The following is a 21168-nucleotide window of genomic DNA, read 5'->3' on the forward strand; positions in this document are numbered from 1 at the left end:
ACAGCTCAATCTCCAAGTTCTCAACTTTGTTCTGGAGTCTTTAAAGTCATCTTTTCATTTTTGTTTTTGGGTTTTTATTTTTTTCATTATAATATTTCTTTTTTTCTCAAATAAAATAAAATTAGACTCGTAAGATAAAGCAGCATTGTAACCCCTAGTGTCACATACGCACAACCCAGTCAGCTCACAATAACACCACTGTAAGATCTTTTTGTTTTTTTGTTGTTTTCTTTTTAAAACTCTTACATTTCTGGTTTTTAAATCTCCCGTTAAGAAGTTCCGTACCCGCATCAATGGAATGCCATCTGGATTCTTCCTCTGTTGACAGTCAGGTGAAATGTCATTTCCTCTCCGGAGGAAGGTGAGGGAGGTGCCGAAGGTGGGGAGATCCAGGCAAGTGCGGCCAGAGGGGGGTCAGGGGGTGTGGGTTGGGCGAGGCGGAGGGGGGGGGGCATGCCGATCGAGTGCCTGCACTTGATATGCTGGGACGGCCTGCAGGGTTTTTAACCCCCCTCCAGCTGCCCTAGTCCAACCTCGTGTTATTAGTAAGCGCAGTTTCCTCCCCGATGTGCTCCTCCCTATCTTCCGGAAAGTCACTCTCTCTCTCTCTCTCTCTCTCTCTCTCTCTCTCTGTCTTTCATACCTAGGCTTCCATGTCTTGTCTACATTCATTGGGTGACACCTCTCCATATAAGGGCGCGGCCAGCCGGTCTCGTCTAACGAGGAGGGCGGAGTAGTGTGTGGGGAAAGGTGGGGTGCCACACACCGGCTTGGGGACGAGTTGCCGTCATTGCCACCACCGGAGCTGGGATCCCCGTTAGCGTTAGTGCTAACCGCGCTTGTGGCGAAAGTGAGAACTGCAAGGTGTGACGGCAGCGGCCATTTCCTGTATGCATAATACTGACAGGCGGGCTCCGCCACCCAGGTGCAGTCGCAGCCCGGCGAGGGCAGGTGGCACTGATGGCTGGCTGCGTGCTGGGCGAGCTAGGAGCTGGCATTTCTGCTCCATGCCTCACGGAGAGACGGGGGCCGGAGCATCCAGGATGGGTGAGCAGAGCCAGAGAGCAAGGGCATCTTCATGTGAGAGTCCACGGCGACGAACGAGCGAGCGGGTGGGGCTCTGAGTGAGGCCTGCCTCTGATCCTCTCCAGCCATTGGATGGGGACCCCCCCCCCTAACCATCTTACCGCCGACTGCATAGCATTCAAAGTGAGGCTGTCTTTTACGTTTTCTCCTCAAAAACAGTGCTCGAAGCCCATCTGGTGCTGGTTCTCGGGTTCAAAACCACATCCGTTTAGCTCATCACCAAAGTGACACTCGATCCCATGTTCATTTTTACTTTTTTTGTTTTTTTACTTGTTTTGTTTTTTTACAAAAATCAACCTTAATCAATACCCGCCCCTCCCCCCCAAATAGTCTGGTAAAGAAAGAACATCCACAAAAGACAAATCGAGTGAGGAGGGCCCTCTGCCTTCAGTGGTATTATGTCTGAAAGGTTTGAAGGTCTCATTAGCACTGAATATGTATGAGTGTGTATGTGTTCATGTGTGTGTGTGTGTGTGGGATGAGGGCTGTGGGCAGCTGCCCTGTGACCAGAGGTGAGGTAGAGTCTGTCAGTAAAGCGGCAGTCCTCGAACCACAGCCTGAGGCGCCCACACCGAGGTAAACGACAGCCATCACGGTATTCCCCGCCCAATTTTCAGAAGGGGGTGTGTCTAAGCCAAAGATAACGCTACATGGACTCACGGAGGTCAGGAGCAGAGAGTCTGCTGTGTGTACACAGCCCTCCCATTAAGATAAGAGGACGATGCCGGAGCAGCCCCCTCGAAGGGGATCTGTGCCCCCCCCCCCATCTGGTTCCCTCGCAGTAAAATCCCGCTCACTGCCATTTCGGAGCTGCCACCCTCGCCACTGCCGAAGAGTGCAGGTGAGTGAGCGAAAGTGGCGGGTGAAGACGTTGGAGACAAACATTCCGAACGAATTTGCCTCATTTGCTACACGCACGGTCACTTGTCAGGTGTCCTCACCGCAATACATACGGTGGGTGTACAGGTTCGGGACCCAAACCTCCAAACCTGAGGAACGGCTCGCGGGATTGGCTTTCTGTAAACTCCACTATAGACCTGTCTTTAAAAAACCCCGCATCCCCAGTCGAATATCACGTTAATTAAAAAATAGCGGGATGACATTAGCGGGTCTGTCAACGCATTTGCTCTCCATGAGGGGGCTGAGAGCTCTGCTATACCGCCACGCTGGGGGGCCCGTCGACGGGGCTTATGTCGTGTCTTCACATCTGTAGGGTGTACGCATCTATAGCACCCAATACACCTCCCAGGATGTTATTAATGTCCAGCTTTGAAACCGGAGCACTGCGCTTCTGGGAAATGACAGGGGCGTTGTCATGGAGAAATGACTTCAAAGCTGCAGTGAACTACAGCTGGTTACAATGAAATACATATGAATGGGATGAGCATGCTGAAACGAGAACTGAGGCCATAGTGGGCATGTGTGTGTGTGTGTGTGTGTGCGTGTGTATCTGAGGGTGGTTGGCTGGCTTGGATTGAGGTGAAACATTAAGACAGAAGGGCAGCCTGACTGAATCGAATAATAAGAGGCCGTTTTTTTCCCAATGAGCACTGCTGCTGGTGTGTTTTGACATCTGATGTTCAAGGGGTGAGTTCTCCCCGATCCCCTCGGACCCCACCCCCCCTGCCACCCACGTTCCGCCCCCCCCAGCTTCCCTGGTTCAGACCTCCTGGTCCTCAAAGACCTCCAGGAAGAGTGGGGGGAAGAGCTCGGTGGGACACTCCACCTTCATGTGCAGGAAGCGGCTGGCGTGACAGGCCCCAATCATTCGCAGGTCCGTCACCTTCATCAGCAGCTTGGGCCAGAAGTGAGGAATGTTGTGCTTGCGGTAGTTGATGTAGTGTTCGAAAGCCAGCAGGTACGTCTCCTGGCATTTCTCGATCTTCTCTGTGCAGGTGAGGCCAGAGCGATCTGGGGGGGGGAGGTGAGATGTCATCAATGAACTGACAGGACAGACAATGCAGAAAGGCGCTGCCAGGGGAGGGCATTAGGAATGGGGGGCATTGGGGTGGGGGGATTAGCATGGGGAGGCATTGGAGTTGGGGTAGCACTGGGGCAGAAGGGCATTGGGGGAGGGGTTATTGGGGGGCATTGGTGTGAGGTGAAAGTCTACTGATCGCTAACAGCGAGAGGGAAATACTTCATACTTATTTATGTTTATTTCTTTCTGCACAATATTCTGGTCGTGTACTATACCTTCCAGATCTGTTTGCAGTATGCATACTGTCTTTGCACTTTGTCTGTGTTTTTGCATTGTATTCAAAATTCATGAGTTTACTTGTCACGTGCGCAGTAAACATGGGTTTCACTATGTGAAGAAAATCTTACTCTATGTGTCCTCCTGCAGAACACAAATTAATACATAAAAACAGATCAGAAGTACAGATTAAGGTGAAAGTTAAGATGCATGTGCAGTAACACAGTAAATAGAATAAGATCCATCAAATACTTTTGAATTTGTCACATTCACAAGGTCGAAGGTTGGATCAAGTACCCTGGATCAAGGACATTTGGGGTGATTTGTCTCAAAATTTGATCAGTACCAGTTGTTCATCCATACAATAAGTCTGTGAAGTTTGAAAAAGAGCCTTCAAATAGTTTTCGAGTTATCAGACTAAGAGTATCAGCTGTCAAAGATTTTTTGCTATCACTATGCAGCACTGTTCCATAGTAAACAATGCAAACAGAAAAAGATGTAGGGGTAGATAGCTGGTTTGTAATTATATCTTTGTGGGGACTCTCCATTAATTTCTATGGGGAAAACTCTAATCCCATCATGACGACCTTAACCCCCACCCAGACCTAACCTTAACCATAAGTAACCAAACAAAGTGGCATATTTAATTTTTAGATTGCAATCACAGATTTTTATAAAATTGAGTTTCCCCTTGTGGGGACTAAAAAATGATCAAATTAACAGGGGTTTTATCACATTTGGTCCCCACAATGTAATATATACATAATCCACATACACGAATGTTCCTCGCTGCTACTTGCAAAGGAATTTCCCCCCGGGAACTATAAAGTATATATTACCTTATCTTATTAAAAGCATGCAATAATGTGTGGGGGTTACAGAGAGTACAAATACAGAGAGTACAAATTGTTAGGCATCTCCTGGCTTGATCACTTCACTGATGACTCCAAACTACGAAGAAGGGTCTTCCACGGCCATACCATTTCAGGACTGCCCGCACGCCCCCCCCATACGCCCCCCCCACGTCCCTCACCGGAACTCATGAGAAGTACAGCCTGCAGCAGAGCCACCTCTGTGTCGTCCAGGTTGAACTGCGCCAGGCTCTTGCCCAGGTCAAAGATGGCATCAGACACCACACCCAGGCCACCGTTCTTCAGCTGCTCGCGCTTGACCGCCATCTCGCCGCTGAGGGTGAGCGTCTCGCTCTCGGGGTCGTAGCGTACAGCCGCCCGCAGGGACATGATCTCCATGCAGCAGCCTTTGAGCAGAATGATCTGGTCTTCACAAGGCAGCTAGGAGACACGGCAGGAGAGATGAACAGCTGAAGAAAGTGCACCAAAAATGTACATCTACACCCACCTTCCCTAGCTAATTTTCTAGTGCAGGGTCATGGGGAACCTGACATTTCAGATCCAGAAGCTACAAATCCAGAATGAGATACTGTTTCTACCAACCAGTTGAGCACAAAGAATCACAGTCAGTCAACTGGTTGGTAGAAATAAAATCCTGGTCTGGATTTGCAGCTTATGGACCTGAATTGCCCAACACTGTCTGAAGCTTATGCCATGAGGCAGGGAGACACCCTGGATAGGCTGCCAGTCCAACAGGGGGCACAATCACGCACTACAGGCAACTTAGAGGCACCAAGTCAGCTAACCTCATGTCGCTGGACCGTGGAAGGGGACATACAGGGAATATGCAAATTCCACACACACACACACAAAGTTGGGGGCAGGATTCAAACCCTCAGTCCTCAATCCACCGAGTCTCTGTGCCACTTCGCAAAAACAATGAAACCATAAAATGTTCAAGCTGCTTTGGATGAAAACATCTGCTAGGAAAATGTGTAAAGCACCTACATAAACAAACTACACTGTAAGAATATGCATTGGGTCCTCAGCGTCATGAACTGTGAAATGATTCAAGCAGACTGAGTCTGAGCCTCTCATTCGCTCCACTCAGGAAAGCAGAGCCGTCCTTGCTGAGGTGTTAGAGCTCCGGAAGAAAAGTAATTACAGGCCCAGAAAGATATGAAACCATCAAGATGATTACAATATGAAATCAAAGCAAACAGTAATTAGTCAATTAGGCTCAGGGGAATATGCTGACGGACTGAAACAGGCACACGCCAGCAAGGAATGATAAGCTTCTCCGGATTCACACAGCCTCTCTAAAAGAAACGGCCAAGGAAAAAGCACCCACATGTGGCCCTGTGGTCCAGCACAGGCGTACCTCAGAGAACATGGGCAGTTTTTTGGCAAAATCGACAACGCGGGTGATGGCGGGGGTGATGATCTTGGTGAACTCGCTGAAGGCCTCCAGGTCCACCTTATCCCCGTCGGACGTGGGCGCCACGGGGGACTGGCCGATATCTTCCGGCTACACAAAGCGAGAGAGTGGTCATGGGTCAGCAGGACTGCCCATTCAAAACAGAAAAGTTTTAAAGGATAATAAACCAGCAGAAAGAGATGAAAGACTGAAGTATACTGCAGCGATAAGAGGTGAAGGCTGTGGCAGACATTGGGAAGCTCTCCTTGACAGAAATGCTGCATAATGACTTTAATGACTCCAGCATCTTCAACTCCGCTAAAGGAGATGGTACACTATCAACCTCTTACTGCATTAAATTTTACAAATTGCCTTAGTATTAATGACAATTTCGCATCATTTAACTATCAGCTTAAATATCTGACTTGAATTAGGAAAAAATGACCGAATACTTGTCTCAAAGGCAGTCTGGTTTTAAAACGTCTATATGAGTGGAAAAAAAGTATAGCACAGATGGCTATAATAAATTTGTAATCCATTTTTGTTTGTATTGTGCTGCATGATTGTAATCTACGTCACTTTGGACAAAACAGTCTGGAATGTAATTGAAATGTAAATGTTTACATATAGTTGAATATGCCAGATGTAGGTCTTGACTGGAACTCATCATACGGGGCGGAGTAACAGATGACGTAGTGGGAGGGGCGTCACATGGCCCGGTTAAAGGCGCGGGCTGTGCTCAGCCTGCTTTGGTCGTTCAGTTAGCACTTTCCGGCTGTGTTTCTCTAGGCTTTCTCCAGGGCACTTGGGTTTCCTCAGTGTAAAGGCAGGGGGTTCAATTGAATTAGTGAAAAAATGCCTCATATGACTACGTTTATGTACCAGAGCACTGTGAAGGACCACCTTCACATCCCGCATCCTGCCGTATGGCCATCGGAACTCCATAAGCTGTATTCATTAAGCAGTTCTGGTAAACATCGAGAAAATGGCTTTGGAAAGGGCATTTGAGCATTTAGAGCAGCATTAAATGTATCAAACCGTGCAACAAACCAAGCATTTCCAAGGGTATCTAAGTATTTGTGCACAAGCAGCGATGCAAGTACTGTGGTTCGCTGCAGGGTCTCTGCACTCCTGCGCTCTCATTGGCTGGCGCGGAGTTCCCAACCCCTTCCTCTGATGTCACAAATGCAGCCGGCGCTCACACCTGCCACTTCCTGGCGCTTCTTGGGGTAAACGGCCTACTAGAACGTGCCCCGGGAAGTTTGGGAATCGTTGGCTTAATGTATAATTTTGAAAAAACAAAAAACTGTAAAATGTAACCTTTGGGCCTTCGCTCAAAATAACAGAGCACATTAAGGCCAGCCAGCATGTCACACTGCTGCAGGTTATCATTGTCAAGCAAGGCATTTATGGTACTTTTTAGACTATTTATTGATTTATGGAGCTGTTATTGCGGCACTGGCTGAGCTAATTAGAGAAGTCTATTGCAAATATTTGGTTTATGGTTTTGGGTGCTTAGATACAACCTAAATGGTCATGACCATTTAAATAAGCACATGGACTGTGGCTTTGTGCTGAGGGCTGCAGTTGTTTTGTTTATCTCCTTCTGGAGCATAAGGGCACAGCTGAAGATGATTTTTCACCCACTGGTTTATGTGAGTCTGTAGAGGCTGCCTGTGTTTCCGCCAGGACAGGTGAGAGAGCTAAGTGCAGGTGCCTGCTTCTGCCTGCGCTCAGGCAGACCCGCGACATTCGCGAAGCATAGGCTGTGGTGACGTAAAACGGCACTTTAAAACTGCAGGATCGGCCAATGAGGCTTCCCCACGTCTGTTGAAACCGACGGTCTGGCTACACATTAGTCGTTGACTCATACTTTTTTTTGTCACCATGGTAACGCTGACCATTCCTCCACCACTTCCTTCCTCACAACATTCTGGGCCGTTATTACCTTACTGCCATGGAGTGCTTTACTGCAAACACAATGCGTGCTGCAGAGTTACCTCATTGACATTCTTGCCTGACAGAGCCGATCTTGAAACGTCTAGCAGCTCATGGCTTTATTTAAATCGACACAAATTGCTGGCCCAAGGTGCAGGGCAGTGATACCACTATTCAGGTCAGTCAGCCTACTGGCGTCCTTTGCTGAAAAAGAGCTTATTTCCCGTCTAATTATAAAGTTACTTTAAGGTCTCTCTGTCCATAGCATCACCACCCAAACGTGAAGCCTATGACAAAACGTCTTGCCATAGCGTGTCTGTAAATGTCTTTAAAAACACACAGACACACACGCACAGACAGACAGACACCCACACACACACAGTCATGTAATCATATCTTTTTGGGGACCACTGCTAATGCTAACTATGACAACCTTAACCCCAACCCAGCCCTAACCATAACCATAAGTAACCCAACAAAATGCAGGAGTTATTGCATTTTTAGTTTTTTCAATGCAGTCACAGACTTTTATAAAACAGAGTTTTCCCTTATGTGGACCAGGAAACAGGTATTCATCACATTGTGGGGACATTTAGTCCCCGCAAGGTAAGACATACCTGGACCACACACACACACACTCACACACACACACACACACACACACACACACACACACACACACACACACACACACATACAGAAACCACACGTAATGGATACCACATCTCATGATTATTTATCCTATTTTCCTCCAGTACTGTGCTACATTAATGCCTTATTGTGTTTTTCCATCTAAATATGTGTAAGCCTGCAATTTCCTTTAGGATTAATAAACTATCTATCAGTATCAGTTAATAATTTAGCTTTATGTGATTTAAAAGACAGAAGGAAGATCAGAACTTCAAGTGGCATTTCTTAATGGTCCCAAAATGTTAAATGCGGATGAACCTGCCACTTAAATGCAAAAGAGAGCATTACAATGTTTAATTAGCAAGCACAATTTTGACAGCCTGCATTAATTAACCTTCAGCTAAAGCTCCACCGCTTTATGCAGTCGTGTCTGTGTAGCTGTGCTTTATACAAAACGTTAATAAAAAAATGCAAACATGCCCAGGAAAATAAATCCAGGTCTGTAAACTGAAGTCCTACTAATCAAATGTAACAACTCAGCTGAAAACATCTACTAAAAAGACAATATACAGCACATGGGATTGTGTTAAAAGTTATACAAAATATGAACCTCTGTTATATATCAGTCTTTGTTTCACACAAAGTAAAAAGTATTAGTAACCTTACTAATAAGAAAAGTGATAGGAAAAAAAACTAAATGAATGAACCTAAGTACACAAAAGGTCATTTAGGACATTAGATATTATTTACTGTAGCACATTTAAACTGGAATTATTCCAAAAAAGTACTGAAGCTATCCGAAAGTAAGCCATCCCAGGTCTTCAGACTTACCTGAGCTCTCTACACCTACAAAAGTTCCGTAAACCTACCCAAGTTCACCAAACCTACCCAAGTCTCTTAAACCTACCCAAATTCCCTAAACCTACCCAAGTTCACTAAACCTACCCAAGTTCACCAAACCTAAGTTTTACCTAAGTTTTCCAAACGTACCCAACCTCTATCCAAGCTCCCTAACCTTACCTCTTCTCAGAGCTCCTACCTAAATCTTGGGCTATTGATTGAGCTCAGGCACTTGTACCGTACTGTGAGGCACACAGTTTCGGAAAACAAAGGGATGAGCAAATGAAACAATCAAAGGTGAGGGACAGAGGACACTGTAGAGAAACAGCAAGCCTCAAATCTTACTTCAGTTGAGACAGGTAAACGTTCCCTAAATCAGCTAATCAGGGGATGACAGACAGATGGACAAGAGTCCCTGCTCACCAGAAACTTGCGTTTCTGTTTCCAGTGGGAACCCTGGGCATTGGTGTGGCGATGGGCCTCTGTTACCAAGCGGATCAGTTCCCACTCGGTGCTGGAGGGCTCGGGTCGGTTCTGTAGGTTCTTCACCATCTCCTCCTTCCTCCGGCGCTCCCTGTTCTCCTCGATGAGCCGCCGCTTAGCCACTCGCTTGGAGTCGTCCAGCACCACTGTGACAGAGACAGAGAAAACTGATTAAAGCCCTGCCTGAAACGTCTTATGCAAAGCCGGATTTGGTACGTACAGTAGGCCGCAGGTATCACCCAGAAATCAAATGGTTCAGAAAGAGTGTGTGTTGCACTTCTAACAGAGGTCCTGCCTATTGCAGCCCTGGTAAGATTCTTTGAATCAATGGACAATAATAACCCAATGCATATTATTGTAATATGGCAAAATGGACATTTTGAAGATAATTGTACGGGTATCCTCTGTTCTTTACAGATTTTTGCATTGAGCCACTTCGCTTTTACAAAAGTGCCTGGGTTTTGCTAACCGAAAAAAAATCCAAAGAGGATATTCACTTTTACGAAAACGGAGAAAAGCAAAAATAGCATTTAGCATTTGTTTACCAGTGAAAACATTAAAAATATACAGTCATGCATCGCAAAATAACATTTCGGTCAAGGATGGAGCACATTTACGACAGTGGTCCCACAAGATGGTGTCACTGTGGGGACACTGGGGTAATCAAAGCTACTGCTCTGCCAGTTGTATAAAAGTATAGCACATTTATGTACAGTACATAATACTTGTAAGTGTGTGGTAGGCTATACTACCTAGGTTGGTGTGCTCACGACGGCGAAATCGCCTAACAACGCATTTCTTAGAACATATCCCTGTTTTTAAGCTATGCATTACTATATTGATTCTGGTACGTGAAACTACACTGCACATACATTATTTGTACATTAGATAGGCTCTGCATTTATCATATAATTCCTGTTGTTAATATATGTTAGTCAAATTTGAGCTTTTACGTGTTATTTGGTATGATTCAGTAGCTTATTTTTTTGCTCATTTTTTTCCCCATATAAATGAATGGTATTTGCTTCTTTGCTTTATCTGTAAATGGAAAATGTAAATCCAGAATGATGAAAATGGAATTGTGACTAAATCAAAATCTGAAACACCGGCACAATGCAGCAAAGTGTGGGCAGTGGTGGCTTAATGGTTAGGGACGCGCACTTGTAATTGAAAGATTGAAGGTTTGAATCCCGACCAACAAGACACCACTGAGGTACCCTGAGCAAGGTACCACCCCCAAGCCCTGCTCCCCGGGTGCTGAATTAGCTCTTGCTATGTCACACTGTCACATATGGGTTAAATGCAGAGAAGACATTTCATTGTTGTGTGCTGTGGTGTGTCAACAATGACAATTAATCACTAAATTCCAAAATTGCTAAGCAGTCTATGTCACTATAATATACCAAAAGAGAAAGGATATACAGGAAGAGAAATCCATCCTGTCCAAATACAGACTCTCTAACTGTGCCCTGTACTCTGATTAGTAATCAAATAGAAAGAACTTGGTTAATTACAAAAGTATTTGGTAACACTGTACTTGGGAAGGACAGAATAATGTAGTATTAAGCAATTATGTATGTATTAATTAACAACAAACAAAACAAAAGTCGTAGTTACATACTGTAATTCATCATTAATGAATTGTGAATCGCGAATCATATAGCAAGCAGTCACTATGCGATATTCTGTAAACCTTTGTTAGCTACTGAAGAAACTACTGAACGTACAAGTAATAAATAACAAGTGAAATATCGACCTCATGTTTGTTCATCATTAATGAATCGTGATCTTATCTCAATTATGAACTATATTTGTTCATAATTTGTACTTCAGTAATAACTACTAAGCAATTGTGTACTATCAAGTGTTACCAAGTATTTTTAGTTGTAGTCAAAAAAACTGCTTTACTTTCTCATTATCTACGACAATGCAGTGGGAGTCGGGCTTTCGGCTGTGGCACCACAGCATTTTGCAGTGCAGTGTGGCCACTCGCGGGTCCGTACGGTCGGGATTACAAAGGTGGAGGACTCAGCACATGGCACCAGGGACAAAGAGCGCGGGTCAGGCTGCTGCGTCTGTGCTGCGCTGATATGCTTGCGTGTTGGACAGATGTGACAGAGCTGACGCCCATGCGCGGGTGTGCCGACTCACGGTCCATGGCCATGCCCACTCCGATGCACTTCTTGAAGCGGCACAGCTGGCACTGGTTCCGCGTGATCTTATCGATGATGCAGCAGCCGTCATACTTGCAGGAGTAAGAGGGATGCAGGTTCTTCTGGATGGTGCGGCGGAAGAAGCCCTAGAGGCCAGGAAGGAGGAGAGGAAGAGAGGATTAAAGCGAGATGAGAGAGGGCGAGGGGGACTGAGCGCTGCATCCAGTCAGCGTCTGGGCACAGTGACACAGACCAGCACCTCATGCGGGGGAACATTTGTGTTTTCTGGTTTTCCACCTGATACCCTCTTTTCAGGGAACGATGCATATTTTTGGGTTTGTTTTACATGCCATCTAGCAGCACAGGCAGAGCTACAGAAGAGCTGGCAGTGAGGGGCGATCAAGGGCCGGAGAGAGACGACGGGGAGCAGAGGCGGTCGGAAATATATGCCGACATGTCAGAGAGCAAGCGGCAGGGGCTGTCTGACTGCTTCTGCCTCGACGCCTTGATGGAGCAGAGATGGGGCTTGATGTTGGAGATGGTAGAACAGTCCTCAGTTCATATGGAGCTCTCCGTGTTCTTGCCTTCCTCTGACACGGCTCTCACCATATGTTCCCCGGAGAACGAATCTCCAAATCTACTGAATTGGTTTCTAAATGCACCAGCCGCATCCTCCCGTTCCTGTGGTCAGTTACCCCACCTCGAGATCACAGGCACTAAGAGATGAGTGCTGGTGCATCAGTCTGCTCTTCCCGGCCATTCCCTCCCCCCCCCCCCCCCCCCAGATTGTCTGTCTGTGCAGGGAGTGACCCACCTTGCAGCCCTCGCAGGTGATGCAGCGGTAGTGGTACCCAGTGGCCTTGTCCCCACATACCACGCATGGCTCATCCTTCTCCAGGTAACTGGGGATGTACCCTGCAACAGAGAGACTCAGCGCTAGTGGGCAGCAGCACCTGACAGACAGCGAAGAAAGGAGGGGCTTCTATGCACCAATATGGCCACCTGTCTGCGGGCATGTGACACAAGACTGAAGATTTTTCCCTGCACACGCTGCACAGCTAGTGCACAAACCCACATTTGAAATCTACCAATAAACTGTATTTATATCATATCATATCATATCAGATCATATCAGATCAGATCATTAATCAATATACATTAATTTCCCATTGTTTACTGTGCAATTGGGTTATATGAGGTGTCTGACCTCTTCTATCATGGGATGAAATGGGTAATATAATCAACATGTAATGTAAATGTAAAAACGTAGGAGCAAGTGTTGGTGGAACAAATTAAGGTCACATAAGGAGGGACTTGAGGGGTTAAATACATCTCACAAATCAAAACAGACGCCATTTCAAAATTCCGCAGCAAGAAAAATTCCTCAGGCAAAGCGAATGATGGCATCCTGACGTGAAATGAGCATGTGGTCTCCAAATCGGCGATCGTTTACATTCACGTGGTTTCTCAGGAGCACATGTGGCGCACATGCAGGAAGCACGGCGGACAGGCACGGCCCCACAGGGCCAAATCGAGCTCAGAAACTCAGCAAACTTATTACAAACTTCTTATCCCACGTTCTTTCATGACAGTGGACTTTGGTGCACTTTCAAGGCTGTGGACAAGGTCCTTCATTGGCAGACACCTCAGCACGTCTCCCACAGAACAGGTAAAGGCCCCCTTACTGGAAACTGGGGGCTGAAGCCTCATTCCAGTTCCACCAGGGCTCAAAAAATGAACAGCTGATCAGCCAATGGAGAAACAGCACTAGACTATGATTAAGAAAAGTGAGCCAACCTAAAGCAATCAACTAGAGTGCAAATAGACACTTGGGATAGAGAAAGTAAGTGTGTGTCTTCTCTATTCAGAGCAATCTATCTGTCTTTCCTCTTTATACCATTAAAAGAGAACATCAGGAGACCTTGAAGACGGTTTTATGTTTGCAGGTTAAAGTACAAAAAAAACATACTGTATTAAACCCACAATTTCTCCATCTGAAGTAGAAAACATGAAGGACACATTGACCCTCTTATTGAATGTAATATGTAGAATCAATCAAAAGCGAGGCAGATTACAAAGACAGAGATGTCACAGAACAAAAAAACTGAGCTGATACTAATGAGATAGGATTATATTTCTGGCTGTAAAATGAGCACAAACTCATCCTTCACCCTGCTGGGATTTTGCCTCGTTGGTCTTCAAGTAGAGCAAAGGCTCCCTAATATTTTGCGAACAGTTGTTGCTCATTATCGTCAGTATCGCTTTAATAATGAACTCTGAGGTCTTCTGGAGATCATCAGCAGTCTTCCAGCACCATTCTACTTTCGTCTGATAAACAGAGCTCAGCACCCTGCCTCTAGATATCGACTTTTGAACCTGCTCAACAAGATTATGGCACTTATCTGCCCTGCTGACAACCACAACACGAAATTAGGCTGCAATGTAGCACTAGGGAATACCTTACGTATTCCATCATAAATGCCAAAATACACATTTTCCTGTATAAGTGAAGCCTCTACATGCAATCTGGTCCAAATGGTCCTTGGTTGCCACGCTTTTCAGACGTCTTACAGCCACTAAGCAGACAGTCTCTTCCTCCTTCTACTTTCTTTTGTCTTCCTCCACAAATCCTCGCCCTTCAAAAATCTTGTTTGGGATACAAAGCGATCTTGTCGAAGGCCTCAAAATGGTCTTGAGCATCCAACAATGAGCTTCTAGTGGGAGTCATGGAACTCAAGGATGTTATAAGGCTTCCCATCTCCCTCCCTGCTGCCTGTGAGAGCGGCACGTGGGCGCTTACCAGACATGCCCTTCACCGAACACTGGCTGTTTTTCCTCTTCCTTTTTGGGCCATCGAGCCACCTGCAGCAGGAGAAACAGGTAGAAGCGACAAACAAAGTCAGTTATGTACATCATACTGCAGAGGACCCCATTTTCACTTACTCTGTAATGTCTAGAAATTGAAAGCATTTCTACTTGATCTCGAATCGGTTTCCGACAAAAGTATCTATGATTTGGACTTAATTTTAGAAGGAGATGCAAGATCTCTTTTTCCCACCACAGTAATAAACTTTCTGATGTCTTAAACTCCTTCTTCTACTACTTCTATTAAAATTGATCTTATTCACCTTTATCGCATTGGCTATATACTGATGTTATCTTATTTATTTTTGAAAAGACTGTCCCATAGTGCAACACAACCCTGGAAATTCCTCAGAACAGACAAGATATCAGTTAATTTGTTCGTTAATAGGTTTGGGTACATTAACCACAAAACAACCAGTACAACCAATGAAAACTGTCTTTGATTTATTTGTATGAGAACTTTTCGATACAGCTTTGAGTGACTCACATGAATATTTGATCAGATTAACACTGGTGTTTCTCTTAACAGTCTTTACCACCATTAGAATTGCCACCTGTCCCATATATTACAGCGTCGAAAAGAAAGACTGTAAATAAATAACAAGCTCTGACAGCTTTTGAAAAAATACAAGATTCAATTTACATATTTTTCGTACACATTTCGTAACCCTCAACCCCCCTAGCAAATTTTATTGTCAGGGACAGAGAGGAGTGGGAGGGCGTCCTGGGAGTCGGTGGTATGCGTTATTTCTTTAGACTGAAAATGGCAACCATACTAACTATGTTTTTACTTTCTAATATTGTCGGGGGGGAGGGGGGTGATGATGATAGTAAATGTGTGCAATTAAACCATATTCTTGAAAATGGTCTCACATCCCCCAAAGCATCAATCTCGACCTCCCCAAAGTCTCAGTCTTCACTCAGTTTCAATCCCTCCAAAGTCTTGGTCTTGACTTGGACTCTCAACGTCTTCGTCTTGTATTAGTCTTGTTTTGGATATACGTGGTTTTGTCCCCATCACTACCAGACACTGTATCCCACTGTAAGTATGTGATGCAGTGATATACAGCCTTTAACTGTGATTTTGAAAAGCAGGAGTCTAGCTAAGTGCTCCACAAGTATTGTGTCACTCAATGGGGGTCTCAGAATGGGGGGGGGGACAAAAGGCAAATGGGGACACTGGTTCTGTGAGAGTGATAAGCCTTTAGCTAACGTGCTGCTAAAAGTAGTTTGCTAGCCCTGTAGTCCTTGGGGATGGCTGCAAGCAACCTTTACGTAACAGAAAGCGTCCTAAAAATTCACCACGCACTAAATATAATTCCTCGAGAGAATCGCCCTTGTTCACTGGTTTCTCATCGCGAATTGACACAAAGCTCAAAATAAATACTGATTAATGAATGTTTATTACGACTGTTTTTGAGATTGCACCCTATAACAAAAATAGGGCACTATAAGAAGCATCAGTCGTTTTGTTGTGTTGTTCAGAATCTCAAGAGCCGATCTAAGTGCATTACGAAATACCCACAATGCAGTGCAAATCGTAGGGTACAGATGTATACCATACTTTAGTGAGAAGGTGATGTCTGTTAACAAGTCACTGTTCATAAAATAGATGGCAAAAATGTAAGCACATTTTTAAAATAAAAAATAAATTATTTTGAACACAGCCAGTGGCACAATGAATTGAAAAACAAAAGAGTGTGACGTCACGGGCAGTTAGACAGATACAATCAGCCATCCATTTTCCATCAGATTCAGACAAAAGCAGTAAATCTCCTGAGTGCTTGGACGTTCTTCCATAACAGTGGACTTTCATTTTCCATCAGCGCCTGCCTAATACAGGACCCTGGTGAGCCTGCAGCTTCTCCCAGGATGCACAGAGCAGGAGGCCGGCAGTCTATCGCAGGGCACACAAGACAACAATTCACCTACCTGCATTTTTTTTTACTATAGGTACAACAGGAATGCCCAAGAGAGACCTACATTGACATAGACTGACCATGCAGACACACAGAATGGGGAGGGAATTGTACTCACAAATCTGAAGCAACAGTGCTACCCACTTAGCCGACACACTACTCGTTTTTGGATGCAGTGCATCTCTTTATGACAGCAACCTTTGTTTTCATGCCCTTTTATGCAATAAGATTATATCAATTACAGTCCATTGCACATTTTTGGTTTCCTCTCATTTAACACACCTGATTCAACTCCTTGTGCTAGTTAATTACCACACAGCTCTTGAGCTGAATAATTGGTGGAACAGGGAAAGAACTAAGCTACACAGGGCTCCGCCCCCCCAGGACGGGAGTTTGACAACCCTGACTTAAGGGTTTAAGTGCACAAACAGCTCACGTGGGCCAAGCTTGATAAGAATTTTGAGGCTTACTGTCAAAACAAATTGCAACTAAATACAGATGTAGCATCCTAGATTAGCCAGACTGATTGCGCTGCACTGCAGTCTCATAAACGGCACATTGAATCACAATCAAGTCGAGCAGACGACTGAACCAACCCAAGGCCACATGTCAGTTGACAGTGCTGCAGTTACAGCTACTGCAGTAATAACAGGACGTCTATGTCGCTCCTATGTCATTCATAATCCCGACCTCAGAAAGTGGCAGAAGCAGGATTTCCCGTGAGAGGCCTGACGCCGGGCGCCGGGGGGATGGCTGGGGAGTGCCAGGTCAGCGCTGCAGCTCTGCGAGAGCCCAGCTCTGCGAGAGCCCAGCTCAGCCCGGCTCCCACGCGTCTGCTTCAGCACCTCAGACAGCTCTCAGAAGGAGGCTCAGACCGGATCAGCGCCCGGGATCTCGCCTCCTGGCCATCGGAGCTGTATGGCAGCTGTCCACCATTCAGGGGACACAGGAGAAGCCAGCCACCCCCCACCCCCCCCCCCCATGGTGAACTGGTGTCACATCAAACACATTTCGATCAACCTCCCTATGAATCTCTGCAACGTGTTTGAAGCTCCTAGGTACTTATAAGCATCACTGTGTGTTCTGCTACCTAGACCAGAATAGAGGGGGACATAGACCTATCCATGGGGTAGGGGGCTCACTGGGTCAGTTATCAGCTGTTCTATCTGTCACACTTTAATCTCAGGACACGAGCCACACCACCCCCTAATTGAGTTAGCGGGGCATGGCTTAATCGCAAACACAGCGGCTGCGTGACGGGGATGCGACCCCGACCAGCCCCTTATGTAACACAGGCGTATTAAATGAGTGTCAAACTCACACCAGTTCCAGCTGGGGCTCCCAGCGGAGCCACAGTGCGTTAAACTACAGCGCGTCCAGGTAATTAACGAAGAAATGAGGAAATAAGGGGCCGATCTAAATGATGACCCCCACTCCCGCCATGGGAGACGGCCGCTGAAGAGCCAGCAGGGCACAGCAGCAGATCCCTGCGCTCCGAAGCGTCGATTATTCCTCACAGGGACGGACCAGCTACAGAGGACCGACATTAGGAGGCGGTAGCGCCTCACTTCTGCGCCGCGGTGGGAGGTCGGGTTTGAGGGAGGCGTGCGGACCGGCTTCATGTGCCACTGATGTGCTTCATTATACGTGCAGGTCTACATCAGCACTGTCGCGACAGACACAACAAATTTTTAATTTAATTTAATTTTAATTAACAATATTAAAATGAACTGTGATGAGTGCAGCGGCATCAGGCTCGTGAAAATTAGAGTGTGAGCAAATCTACGTGTAGGGGTAGGCGAGAGCGGGGGGCGGGTCTCACCCCGCCACCTCGGGTGCGAGGATTCAGCCGGCGTCTGCACCGTCTTTTCTAAGACAGTCATTTTAAAATTGGCCAAGCCGGCTGTTTTGTGCTCATGCCCTGTGTGGCTGCTTGCCCTGGATTACAGTGTAATTGAAAAGTGGAGGAGCACAGCGTTTAAGGTTAGGGCAGCGTTATATCAGACTCCCACAAGGTGTAGAGGTATAAATTATACAGTCTTTTTTTTTTTATCAGCAAGCAGCTATCCGTGGATGCTATTTATGGTTCACTTTAGGAAACTATATAATTCTTTACAGGTTGGTGATTCTAAATGGCGAACAAAACAGACATTCTCTCCTGCTCATTAAGATCAAGTGATCCAAAGAGTATTTCTGGCAGGAATAAACACTTTTTGTTTTTACTTGAGGATTTTATTTCACGAATCAAAATAATGCTTGAAATGTAGCAATAATAGCATTATTATTGACAGAGGACAAAACAGTATTTTTTGTCTAAAAACTGTGTTCAATATATAATAAGAAAAGATGCTTCATTCACATTCGTTTAATTGCCAGCTTGAATGCCAGAATTTCTAGAAAAAAGTCATAACATTTTGTTACTCATTCTGGCTTTGGTTAGCATGCAATTCCACAGGGTCAGCAGGAAGAGTGAGGTCACCTGACTTCCCAGTGGCACACGAGAAACACACATGGCACAGCAAAGCATCGCGAGGTTCGTCCTCATGACAAAACATGCACAGACAGACGCACAGAAGCACAGACAAACACGTGTGCAGGACGGCACAGGACGGGACGAGACTGGAAGACGCTCTGGAAGGTGCAGGGAAGCTGACCTGATGACGCAGTGGGACTGGAGGATGTGCATGCTGAGGTGAGTCGCCCACACCTCTCCACTCGCCCTGAGCTCTTGCGCCCGCCGAGTTCTCTGACAGCTCCACCAGAGTCGGGCTGCTTTTGTTCTGAGCCTCTCACTCTCTCTCTCCCTCCCTCATCACCGATCTCTCTATCCCGCTCTGGTCCCTCCTCCAATCGCCCCCCTTGTCCATAAAAACTGTCCCCGCATCTCTCACCACCTCTCTCTCTCTCGCTCTCATCTTTGCCCCCCGATTCCTCCTCTGTCTGCTCCTCCACCTCCTCTCACCCCACCAGCATTCGAACGCCACGCCAGCCGGAATGCCGGCTCTCACGAGTGACCCTGCGCCGTTTTAAAATCACCAGCTAACTCTCACGATGACCGTCTGTCCCCACCCACAAATATGTCTGTGTGTGTATATATATATATATACACCTATACATACACACACACACACACAGGTTTGTAATTATATCTTTGTGGGGACTCTCCAATCATTTTGTGGGGAAAATTCTAATCCCAACATGGCGACCTTAATCCCCACCCAGCCCTAACACAAGTAACCAAACTAAATACGACACTTTTGCATTTTTAGTTTTTTGATTGCAGTCACATATCTTTGTGGGGACCTGAAAAATGGCCCCCATCCCATCAAAATAATAACAGGTTTTTATTACATTTAGTCCCCAGAATGTAATATAAACATAATTTGCCCATCCCCCCCCCCCCCGCCCCCCCACACACACATCTGTAATCATATCCTTGTGGGGACTGTCCATTCATTTATATGGGAAAAGCCCTAATCACAGCAATGACAGCCTTATCCCCAGGTGACCCTAGGAATTGCTAAGTAAATCTAAGAATGCTTTAAAGTATTTCACTGCATCTACGTTGCTGGAAGGTCTTGCATAACAACATCCTGATTATTAGAGCTCGGATCTATTAATTAAATTTGATGAATTGAATAAACAGATCAGCCTGCAATGAATTAATTTCACCAGAGAGTTGCCCGCTGGAGTTTCTTTTTCCCTGCTCTAAATGTCCCACTTCAGGCTTGGGCTAAATCCTCCACACAGCTGCCATGACATCATGGACCGTGTGCTGCCTGGGCTGGCCAAGACCGGAAGCAGGCAGGCCTGCTTTCACTGGGCAGGCCTGCTTTCACTGGGCAGGCCTGCTTTCACTGTCAGCACGCAGAAGCAGCAATAGCAGCGGCAGCACCACCAATGACACCAACAACAACCATATCCGTATGACGTTGCAGAGACCGTATTATTTAAATACGTTAAACTTTTTAAAATATAAAACATCCATCCATCCATTTTATAAAACCACTTGTCTTATTCAGGGTCACGGGGGGTTCAGAGCTTAAAATATACAATATACATTTTTATATTACATTTCTATAATATGCAATATAAAACATGACTTTTTAATATAGTTTCCAGACCCCTGTGACCCTGCATAGGACAATCTGATATAGAAAATGTTGGGATGGATGGATGGATGGATAGCTGGCTGAGTGAGTGGATGGATGGATGGATTTTTAACATTATGTTTGTTGCAAAGAGTCAAAATATTTTAACCATTTTTATTTATTTATGATATTATTATATAACTCCATGAGGCAACAATATATCTTTATAGGCCTGGAAGCACAGGGCTGCACACAAAGGCCCGGTCGCCAAGGCTAAGCCGTCTCCCTGCTCCCTGACATATAATTAGCAGACGTCATTCCCAGAGATGGATTCGCCGGATAAGAAACAGAGCTGCCCCCCGGATGGCAGCTGTGCCGCTTTTACACCTGCTTTCCGCCGATAAGACGAGGCCGCCTGGATATAGATAGAGTGTCACGGAGGATCCGTCGGACAGAAGAGATCCCCTCGCTGCGCTCTCAGTGTCCACAACAAATGCTCAAATGACTACGGGTGTTGATCTCTCAGGAACACTGACCTGATGCTCAGGATGAAAACACCTGAACTTCAATATTCGACATGCCCACTGTGTTTATGTGCTGAGGGGGCTGCTTTTAGGGGCGGCGTGGTGCTATGGTGGTTAGCACTGCTGCCTCGCACCTCTGGGACCAGGGTTGCATGTGTGTGGAGTTTGCATGTT

The 21168-nt window shown here is 45.9% G+C and overlaps 1 protein-coding gene across 4 annotated transcripts in view; it reads right to left on the bottom strand.

Moving 5' to 3' along the window:
• Positions 1-2721: 2721 nt before the first annotated feature.
• Positions 2722-21168, bottom strand: part of LOC125742831 (thyroid hormone receptor alpha) — a 92504-nt gene continuing 74057 nt past the window's right edge. For all 4 annotated transcript variants that reach the window (XM_049015219.1, XM_049015220.1, XM_049015221.1 and 1 more), the window contains 7 exons: positions 14396-14457; positions 12410-12510; positions 11594-11741; positions 9383-9588; positions 5516-5662; positions 4317-4575; positions 2722-2997 (listed from right to left, as the gene is read on the bottom strand). In XM_049015219.1, the coding sequence (XP_048871176.1) occupies positions 2747-2997; positions 4317-4575; positions 5516-5662; positions 9383-9588; positions 11594-11741; positions 12410-12510; positions 14396-14457 (1174 nt within the window). In that variant the 3' untranslated portion in view covers positions 2722-2746. The remainder of the gene's footprint in view (positions 2998-4316; positions 4576-5515; positions 5663-9382; positions 9589-11593; positions 11742-12409; positions 12511-14395; positions 14458-21168) is intronic.

This window comes from Brienomyrus brachyistius, chromosome 5 (assembly GCF_023856365.1).
Source record: "Brienomyrus brachyistius isolate T26 chromosome 5, BBRACH_0.4, whole genome shotgun sequence".
Classification (NCBI taxonomy): Eukaryota; Metazoa; Chordata; class Actinopteri; order Osteoglossiformes; family Mormyridae; genus Brienomyrus; species Brienomyrus brachyistius.